Source organism: Haliotis cracherodii, unplaced genomic scaffold (genome assembly GCF_022045235.1).
Source record: "Haliotis cracherodii isolate W230 unplaced genomic scaffold, xgHalCrac1.p SCAF_9, whole genome shotgun sequence".
In the NCBI taxonomy this organism is placed as follows: Eukaryota; Metazoa; Mollusca; class Gastropoda; order Lepetellida; family Haliotidae; genus Haliotis; species Haliotis cracherodii.
This window is the reverse complement of record NW_027266343.1, coordinates 25,269,975-25,281,108: the sequence shown is the minus strand read 5'-3', so window position 1 is coordinate 25,281,108 and position 11,134 is coordinate 25,269,975. Positions and strand designations below refer to the sequence as shown.

Genomic DNA, 11,134 nt, shown 5'->3' with positions numbered 1-11,134 from the left:
CAGGTTCTTCATACCCAGCACGTTCTAACAAGGGTTTAACAGGCGTTTTGTCCTTGTTATCTGGTTTTAAGGTGGGCATTAGATTATAAAGTTCTGCAATGATATCTTTAATGGAATAATTATTTGGTCTATAATTATCCTCTGTAGTAGAGATCTCTTCTCCTGACAAGGCGAGACGGCGTCCCCAAGCGACACTCGCTTGTTACCCACGTGATTATCTTTAGTAGTCACAGCGGTCTTAATCACTTTTTTACATGAAGCAGAAGAATATTTAGCTGATGCTCTAGTATTCTTTATGTAATCAGGATCGTTGTGCCATGCCTTGGAAAGTTTTTCAAACTTCTCCTTCGACAAAGGTTCGCAATAACTGCATCTTGATTTTTGTGTGCGATTGCTTTTCTTGCATGATAGGCATCTAGGGTGAGGGTCACCAGGGATTTGATGTTGCCCACAGCCTGAACAGACGGGTGTCTGTTTTTGAGATGAAGATCTCATCCCACAACACATTCTCTAACTAATTACTTACTAGATCTTTCAGCCTTCTTATACCCCTGTTCTCTGCTTTTAGAACTGCTCACTGCTTGTCTTTAGTGAAGCTTGAGAAGATCTAATGTGCTTGTAAGTTTGGAACAGCAATCATGTGTACAGATGTATGCAACAAAAATTTTCCTTGTTGTCTTCTGGACACACAGGAAAGAAGTGAGAAGATTCCCGCCTTGCGCATGCGCAGTGGCGCCCCTGGCGAGGGATAGGGTTTCCCTCACAACTATTAGATATGTTGGCAGTGAAGAGGACGTCTGTTGAAAATTTATACAAAATTTATAGTGTGGTTCTCAGCATAAACAGGAATTTATGGCAATGATGTAATAGAGGTAAGGTATTCACAAGAATTATATATGTTGAGAGTTGTGGCTCTGAAACAACAGTACTCTCATTTGAGACAATATCAAAATTGTTTCCATGGAAATGTAACAAATAGTTCAGAAAAAATTCAAAATAGCAAAAGGCACGAGTTAAGCTGATGAGCAATGCATATGCCAAGTTTCACTGGACTATGCTGAGGTTTTGTAAATTATGGCCCAGAAACGAACCCTAACTCAAAATTGTTTCCATGGAAATATAAAAACATTAAAAGAAATAAAATAATCAGGAAAATATAGGAACGATCTTAGTTACCTTAGCACAAGTTATTTGGGACCCGTGAAGATCTTCAGCAACCCATGCTTGCCGTAAGAGGCGACTCATGGGATCAGGTTGTCAGGCTTGGATGATGCATGTCATCTTATCCCAATTGCGTGGATTAATGCTCATGATGTCAATCACTGAGTTGGCTGGTCCAGACTAGATTATTTACAGACCACCGTCATATAGCTGGAATATACTGAGTGAAGTGTTAAACAACAAACAAACAAGTTATTTGGAAATGTAACATATTCTCAACATGGCTTTGATTGCAGTACAACCTTGTGTCTAGGTGGAAGTGTTGGTCTGAGCCTTGGAGTTGACACCTGATGTTCTTTAATAAACTCAGCTGGAGCCCAACCCTCACCACGTCCGGAAATTCTTATCAGCCACCACCCCTCATCACTTTTTTCAACAACATCCACAACTTCATCTTCATCAAAACCAATTTCTCCTTCATTCTCAGCTGTAAATATACTAACTGTCTTGAAGACGGTTTTGGTAGATTTTGAGAGAGTACTGTGATCAATATGATCTAATGCTGTAGGTAAGGGATAGGATGCTGAACCACTGCCATCTTTGACGTTTGATGCTTTGTTCTCAGTTGGAATCCCTTGTCTTGGAATATCAGATGCCCCCCCCAACACCAGCTGGCCATCAAGTGCATTGATAAGGCTACTGACCTTGTAACTGTTGTGTACCCCTCTCAAATCAGGTTGTCTTATCTCTTTCACTTCTTTAGTTCTGCTTTCATATGACCTCACAACTCCTGCTGATTGCAGTACCCGGCTGTGAACTGACAGATGAGCAAAATCTTTAGGCTTTGGTCTTACTTGAGGTTTTAGGGCTCCAGTGGCTGATGGTTTCTTTCCAAACTTTGATGCTGCAGATTGTTTATGAACTGATTCTTTGTTTGGCTTCTTAATTTCACCAGTGACAAAACAGTGGCCATCCAATGTGTACTTCATTCCAGTTGCAGTAGATGAAACATGAGTTTGTTTGCTGGTAATATCATCTTTCTCTCCTCCATCAAATATTGTTGATTTGATTGGCAACTGAAGGTGTAGTTTGGCTATTACAGGCTTCAGTGTTTTCAAATTCCCTCCCATGTTTGGTGGCACTGGTGAAAACATCTTTATAACTCGTTCCTCCGGTTGCTCTTGAGGTATGCTTTCATCAGAATGAGTTACACAGGATTCAAACTGTGTCTTTTGCACTTTGTTTAAACTAGTTTGTTCATTGTTGGCATGGTCCTGGCACATAAGGTTAATCGACTTTGATTTCTGTTTAGGCAACATTGGAGGTTTTGAACATGCTTGCCTTTTCGGAGATGGTAGTGCCCCTTTCATACCAAAATGTAAGTGATGTTGAAAATGGTCATATTCCTTTTTCACAAATTCAGATACCTTTGATGAAGATTGTTCAAAATGGTCATCAGAGCTAGACATATCATCACAGTCTGAACCAATCTGAAACACAATATTAATATCAATCAATCTTTATTCAAGCACCTGAGAGGCCATAGATGACAGAGGTGCATGTTGCACACCCTTTAAATATTATTTACAAATTTGGTTCTATATAACAGTGCGTGGTATATGTACATGGCTAAGTTTTGGATTATTAATCTAGCTATCTTGACCATTCAACAATTGTCGGAATTTCACAATATTTGGATCATTAAAGTAGTATACAGGAATATATTTTTTTCTCACAGAGGAGTACAATGGACATACAAGTATAAAGTGATATTCATCCTCTATATCTTGGATAATACACATTTTACATAGTCATTCTGACCTTGGAGTTTTTGAAAATCTCCCCCTTTCTATGCATATATCATGAGAAGAACATAACAAATCTTGCCAATGAATTATGGTATTTCTTTATATTTACATAATACAGATAATGTTCACTGTATATATGAGTTTTCAACATTCTATAATATTAGTAAAATCTAAATATTTTTTACATATTTGATACTTATCCTGCATTAGTCCGTATTGCATTCACTGCTGTCCTTTGACAGAGTGAGTGAGTGAGTGAGTGAGTATGGTTTTACGCCTCTTTTAGCAATATTCCAGCAATATCACGGCGGGGGACACCAGAAATGGGCTTCACGCATTGTACCCATGTTGGAATCGAACCCGGGTCTTCAGCGTGACGAGCAAACGCTTTAACCACTTGGCTACCCGACCGCCCCCCTTTGATGTCAAGAGAGATGAACTGTGTGAGATCCAGCTGCTGATGAAAAGTTGCTCCAACTGGTAGAAGGCAGCACCCCTCACAGAGTCGGCACGTGACCCGGAAGTCATGACTTCACATCAAAACACATAGCTGCTTTAGACATAACATCTGAAACTTCGTTGGGAGGAATTGTAGTGAAGGGAGGGCACTTATGCAGGATAAGCATACAAATGTAAAAAATATTTAGATTTTACTAATTTTTTTAACTTATCCTGCATTACTCCGGATTGTATCTTTATCAGATGGCATGGACGGTGGGCATACCTTCAGATGTGATGAAAAAGGTGTTTCCTAGACTTGCGACAGGCTTTAGTGCGTCGTAGGAAACCTTCAGTGCCTCTACTATGCATAATAAACGCTCCTCCTCATCCTTGGTCCCCACAATGGACGAGGAGGGAGGAGATAATGAATGATCTATCAGGCTGTCCAGGGAGTTGATTCCTTACGTTGAAGTCCCAGCACGGCCTATGATGAACGGCCCCCTGAGTACCGCGTTTGAACCAGACACAGGAGACGTCTAGGGCATGGAGCTCACTGACCCGAGCGGCAGTCGCCAAAACCAGTAAAAACACCATCTTCTTCCATAGGTTGTAGAAGGAAGACGAGTGGAGTGGTTCGGAAGGAGCTGTCGGAAGAGCGTTTAAGACCACATTCAGGTCCAACGCAGGCAGTCTGAACTTGGGTCTCTGGTCTTCAAGACGATCGTCTGGGATGGCAAGAACAGAGTTATTGTAAACAGGTATGTAGAGATGGGAGAGCATTTCAACCGACGGGTGCTGCGCAAGTACAGAAGGAACTCAACCAGGAACTACGGTGATGCTGTCATCGGATCCTGGTATTTGTCTCAAAAGAATGCCTTGAACGAGCACCATTTTTCATCATACAGTCACCGTGTAAATGGGCGGTGGGCTGAAGCAATAGCCTTGGCTGTTCTAGCCGAATAGTCCTTGGCTCATGGATCTTTCTGCAGATGTGCCAGGTGTGGGTGGAGCAAAAGGTTGGACCACACCGGAAGTTCCAGGGGGTTGTCTCTGGCGATGTTTTGGAAGTCGACAAACCAACTTCTGGCCGGCCACCAAGGCATGACCAAATTCAGTGTCAGGTGTGGAGTTGCCTGGATCTTTGAAGGACCGTGGGAAGGAGAATCCTTCCCAAGAAACTGAAGGTGTAGAGTGCCACAGCGGCAGGATACGGCACCAGTGAAATGTAAGGCGACAGCTGGCAGTTCTGAGATGTGGCGAACAGATAGTTGTTTGGGGTGTGGATCGTTTGACTTAGCCTGGCGAAGACCTCTGGGTGGAGCTTCAATTCGGTGGAAGTCACCTAGTACGGCCTGGACAAAGACTGTGCCAGAACATACTCTCAACCTGGTGAGTGTAAGACGAGAAAGTACAGGTCCAAGCTGACCACCAAGTTGGGGAAGTGGAAGGTCTGGTTTAGCAGGGATGGAGAGTCGAGAGTACCCATCCCAAACACCACACCATGGTGATGTTGTCCTTGGACATGATCAGCAGGGCGTGACCGAGAATTCTCTGCGAGCAAGTGACATCAATGATGAGGGCTTTTATCTCGAGGCTGTTACTGTGCCCATGGTGTTGATTTCCAGATCAGTCTGCCACAACATGGTGTTGGCAATCCCAGAACACTAGCCACTGACAAAGTGGAAGCTTCAGTGGAAGTGTGTGAAGTCATGGTATATGAGGTCGTCTACAAGACTGCAAAGTTGAAAAGTCAGGGCGATATGTGGAGAGGTGTGCTCATCTGCAAACAAAACTCCATGTAGACGAAATAAACCAGCTCTACAATCGACCGCCGAGGCATAGACGTAACCGGGTAGTCAGAAGTTGAGGCAATGTGTCCAGAAGAGAATGAGGAAATCTGCAAAACTCACACCGTAGATCGCACCGTACTACACAAAGTAATGTGATGGTTTCCATACCCTGAGTGTCTTAAAAGTGCTCCTGTTCGTATATTGAAGTGATGATGAAGAACCACAAGATGTAGGCATGTAGTCAACATGGGTCAATGGAACGGTCGTGGGACGAATTAGAAAATTGACGCTGTATCTGGTAGCCAAGGCTGAAGATATAAAAGTGTCGTAGTCTGAAAGATCAAAAGACCAAGATTCCCGTACGAAGGAAGGCAATCTTTTCCATCCCTTGAACGCCGTAAAAGCGTTATCGTTCTTATAGCGAGGGGGCGATGAAATGTGGTGCCTCGTGGATTGCCGTGTTGGCAGCGGAGGTCTATCATTTCCATCATCTGTACATGGATGGACTGCGACAGGCGTCTGATTGAATGGTTGCACCATGCAGACATGCAAGCATGCAAACCTATATGTAGAGTTACACTGCTTGCCATCGGTCAGTTGACCTAATTCCGGTTGGAGTTGTTTACATTGGTGAACAAGACACGTAACATGTAAATCACACTGTGCAGTACCCGAGAAAGCCACATTGGAGTCGGAAATGAGGTGCAATCTCCACGCACAGACAATCCTCTATGAAATGTTTGGTGGACTTACAAGTGGTGTACCCGAGTTTTGCGAAAAAACGTGGGAGCACCGGGTGCACCATGGAAAACCCGGGGAGTGCCGAGGAAGAGCCTCTTTGAGGAACGCTGGCGCTAAGGCAGGGTAGAGGAGCGTTGTTGCTGACAATGTCAACAAAGATGACAGTGGATGTCATCTTCGGATGGCGGGGCATGTGCAGAGCGATATGTACACCGTGATATGTAAGACCAATCAACGATGATCCCAAGAAGTGGGTACCCGGTAGCCTATGATGAAGGGGGTCAAACAGTCTTAATAAGCCTGAACAGTGAAGATCTGCCAGTTCTAATACAGACGCTGTCCATCAGAAGCTCTATTCCGAGTGAAACCTGAATGTCGCAAAACAAAACGTCGTCTAGACAACCAATGGGCAAGTTGAATCAGACCAGATGTCAACTGGTTGAACAGATTTCTCCCAGGAAGTTGAGCGATAGTCACGATCCCGACGATGTACAGGTGAGCAGCGACAATTTCACCTTGCCTCTCCATGCGCAATCTATAAAATGTCAGTAATGAAAGGTGATGCCAGTGGCGCCGGAGAGGCAATTGCCGATGGCGCCCCTTTTGTCGAAGTAGAAGATAGGTTGAGATACTCAGGAGCTGGGAGTGCCGGGAAGTTTGACTCAGGCGCCGTGCGCGTCAAAAATTGCCAGAAACACCAGGAAGCTCAGCTGAGATACTCAGGCACCGGTGGTGTTGCTTTTCGGGAGTGCCGGTGGTGTTGGGAGCGCCAGGAAGCTCAGCTGAGATACTCAGGTGCCAGGAGGCGCTGGTGGTGTTTCTTTTTTGGAGCGCTAGTGGCGCTGGGAGTGCCGATGCCTCCACTGCTGTCAACTTGGATGGTTGAGGAGACGGAAGACTGGTCCTGTTATGGGCGTCACCGGAAGGTGGTGTAGGAAGACAGCAGTCTCCGAGTTGTAAGCCATATCAGGGGATCAAAGAGCACATTGAGTAAGGTACTGTGTCCTGGATTCTCGTATCGAGTTGAAGAAACACAGCGATGAAGGACTGCAACATCGGCACTGCGTAGTGAATGTACAGGGCATCGTACAATCATGGCAAAAGGGGTGGCCAGATTTGTTCCCGTGGCAACAAGTGCAGCGAGGCAGAAAATCTGGAATTCAAGCAAAAACATAACCCTGTGACAAAACCACAAAGTACGGGAAGCATAATGTAACTCAAAAACTTTGTATTTTAATTAAGTTTATGAGAGCAAACAATTACGATGAAGGTAGCGAAAAGGCAATGCTTTAAGCAAAAAACATAACCATGTGGCAAAACCACAGGAAACATTAATTAACTCAAAAACTTTGTATTTTCATTAAGTTTATGAGAGCAAACAATTCTGCTAAAAGGTAGTGAAAAGACAAAGCTTTAAGCAGGCCATAACAAAATACCTAAATTTAATGTATTACCCAAGCCAAAGAAAGAATTCAAAATGCAGAACACGATATTACATGGCCATGTGGTGAATGGCAAAAATGGCGGAAAAGAAACAAATTGGTGGGAACAACATTGCGCCCATAAATTACTGTGACTAGAGCCACAAACGAGCAATAAATGTTACAATTTACGAATGGAAGACCCTAAATGTAACAGTCCATAAACAGGTAACAAAGTAGCAGCATACGATGAATGTAGAAACACGCAAAATATAGAAACAATAAGCTTTAATTTCCACAAGGGATACAAAGTACGTCCGTCTGTGGAGGTGACAATGCAGTTATGTGTTTTGATGTGATGTCATGACTTCCTGGTCACGTGCCGACTGTGCAAGGGGTGCTGCCTTCTACCGATTGGAGCAACTTTTCATCAGCAGCTGGATCTCACACAGTTCGTCTCTCTGTCAAAAGACAGCAGTGCATGCAATATGGAGTAATGCAGGATAAGTTAAAAAATTAAACATTTATTTGATAATGTCAATGAAAATGAAATTGCAGATAAATATCTTTTAGCCTCTGTAGAATAGAACTGGTAAATACACTTTCAGATTATACAAATTGTTCATACCAAACATTTCCAAAACCACCATTGAATAACATTTTTTCACATCAATTACCCAATTAGACTTTCCATTCGTAACTTATAACATCATCATATTGTAACATTTCTTATAACATTTCGAAGTGCTAAGAGGCTTTCCTGAAATGGCACCCAGGATCTGCAGGATGACCTTGAACCATGATATGACGTCAATGTGCAAAAATGATTTTCCTGGTTTATAAAGGAGATCTAGGTGATATGATATCCCTGAGATATTCTCTGCTATACATATTCTGATATCAAAGGAGTTTCTCTTTTTGGGGGACTCTTTTTTAAGTTTGTTTTTAAGTTTGTTGTTTAATGCTGAATTCAGCAAAATTCCAGCAATATGAGGGCAATCTTCAAATAATCGAGTCTGTAAAACCAGGGTATTTTGGAAGAAGGGTTTTTAATATTAACTTAAAATATAGTTTTTTAAATCAGGCTTTAGGTTAAACTACAGATGGACATTAGAGTATCAGCCACAGGGCAAATGATTATTGATTTTGCTTCTCTTAGTGAAAGAGATAATTTTCATTAGTAAAATGAAATTAGCAGAATCTGTTCTTGCGATATAAATGTCAGAGGGCAAATAAAAGGATGGAACTGGTTGTCAGTCTTGATGTGATCAAATATTTCTGAGTACTACTGCTTGATTGGAATGTCTGATTAACATCATAAAGTATCTTTTTCGGTGCCTTCCAGTCTGACAGAGTATTGGGTTTTCATCATAAAGTGGTAGTACAACATTATGAGTACAATAATTATGAGTACCGGTATGTTCAGGTGACCAATGACTTAACTGAGTGGATTAATTAGGAGGAGTTTGATAGTAAAACTGATTGGATTGGAAATTGGGGTACTCTAATACCCGACAATGGGTCGGGTATAGGTGGACCCAAGTCGGTTTTAAAGGAATCGACAACCTGAGGAAGAGAGATAACTCTAAATGAAATTATTTGCAAGGTCAGATAACTCTTGTAAGCAATACACATGGCTGGGATAGAAATGGAAGAGCAATGTTTGAGTACTGCACAGTTTTACCTTGATATGGCTGAAAGGAAACTGCTAAGGGATCAACCATATGTTTGGGGGTTGTATGAAGACTAGATATCTTTTAGCTACAGCTGCAATAACAGATATTTGGTATGAGCCATAACATTTAAAAAAACAAAAAAACCTTGCAATAATGTAATTTTTGTGGCAGGCAATTTCTTTTTTTAACAACAGTCTGAACTATAACTATATTTTTCAAGAATTTTCTGAAACAATTTTTTGTTGGTTAATATCCCAGACCCCTAGAATATGAAATGGTTGGTCCCTAAAATACACAGGAGGTTGATCCAACTCAATGCATTAACATCTTGGAATGAAACATATGATCTAAAGTTATCCCAATAAATCAAACAAGAGTTATCAGTGTGAATAATTCTAAGAATACTACCTCTATCACATCATTGCCATAAATTCCTGTTTATGCTGAGAACCACACTATAAATTTTGTATACATTTTCAACAGACGTCCTCTTCACTGCCAACGTATCTAATAGTTGTGAGGGAAACCCTATCCCTCGCCAGGGGCACGACTGCGCATGCGCAAGGCAGGAATCTCCTCACTTCTTTCAACCCATTATCCTCATCAACTAGATGCAGATATTTGGGGAGGTGGGAGGTATTAATTCCTGATGTAATAGAGGTAGTATTCTTAGAATTATTCACAATGATAAGTATTGTTTGATCATTTTTGTGAATACCCTACCTCTATTACATCATAGCCAGTACACACCAGAGGGATCGGTGGGTTCTGGTATCTAGCATCCCTTAGATATTTGGCTTTGTGAAGTGGTAACCCAAGGATTGTATGCCAAAAGGGGTCAAACGGAATATGTCTAACAGTCTACTTACAAGGCTAGACATAGAGAGATTTCAAACGTCATATAATGGGTATAATATCCGTGTATATATCCACCACTGTGATACTAAGACATTTTATGAAGTCACTTCCGGTGATGACGTCATCTGTGACGTCACTTCCTGTTGTCATTTCATGCCCACGTTGTGGTAAATGTCTTCTATGATCTCTTATCACTTATGACGTAGTTTTCCGTTATGCCCTTTTGGATAGTGATATTTAACGTATGTAGACGTTAGTCCGGTGCGATGTCTCCCATGACGTCACTTCCAGTGGTAGTACATCATACATCATATTATCATGTAGATACTGTATATCACTTAATCCTTCGATCTCTGATTTCAGTGTTGCCTCTTGCCTTGTTTACTAATTCAATAGCAAACTAAGTACAAAGGTCAACTTACCCTGAGTTCATGAGGTATTCTGAAATCTTCACCCCCCCCCCTCCCTCTTTTTCCCCTTTGTGGAAGAGGGGGGAAACAATGTTACTTGGAGACTATCACCTGGGCTCCCACCAAGGGTCCCTGTGTGTACAGTCCATCCAGATCGGTCTGTATGTCTCATAGGTAAAAGTTTGAGAACGTGTTATGGGACTTCCACTGGCAGCTAGCTACAACTTGTTCAATAGATACTGTATTCCATGTGGCTGGACTTGTTGCAAGGGCTCTGATCTCGTGAGGCTTGCAGTTTCCCCAAGTTGGTGTGGCGACTTGTGCCAGTTTATAGCTATCTGCGATAACCGATCAGAGCCATCCCGCTACAGTACCCTTTGTAAAGTCCTTTTCTGACGAGGGTTTGCAAGGGATGAAAATGCGTTTTCTCTGCTTTCTGTGGGGTTGAGTTGCTGTAATGAAGTATCTCAAGGCTCTGATGGGACAAAGTAATCTGTCCGGATAGTCCACACTTTTACTTAAGGCTGGTATTGTATATTGCCTGTGTCCGAGTGGGTTGAAGATTGACGACTGGTTTTGGGCAATAAATTCTGGGAGTGATCTGAACGACACTGATTTCCATTCTTGGGTATGAGTTACAGTGGAAATGTCAATAGCGTGTAATTCTGATACACGAGCCGCAGTAGCCATGGCTAGGAGAAAAGCAGTCTTCCTGGAGACTAATAGTAATGTCGCACTACTCATGGGTTCATATGGTGCTTTCATCAATGCTGACAATACTATAGATAGATCCCATTTTGGAAATGTACGTGGTACTTTATTGTCTTC

The 11,134-nt window shown here is 42.2% G+C and overlaps 1 protein-coding gene across 6 annotated transcripts in view; it reads right to left on the bottom strand.

Annotated features, from left to right (window-relative positions):
• Nucleotides 1-787: 787 nt before the first annotated feature.
• LOC139452295 (SH3 and PX domain-containing protein 2B-like) overlaps nt 788-11,134 on the bottom strand; it is a 291,496-nt gene continuing 281,149 nt past the window's right edge. For all 6 annotated transcript variants that reach the window (XM_071233713.1, XM_071233712.1, XM_071233711.1 and 3 more), the window contains one exon: nt 788-2,651. In XM_071233713.1, coding sequence (XP_071089814.1) covers nt 1,437-2,651 — 1,215 coding nt within the window. In that variant the 3' untranslated portion in view covers nt 788-1,436. The remainder of the gene's footprint in view (nt 2,652-11,134) is intronic.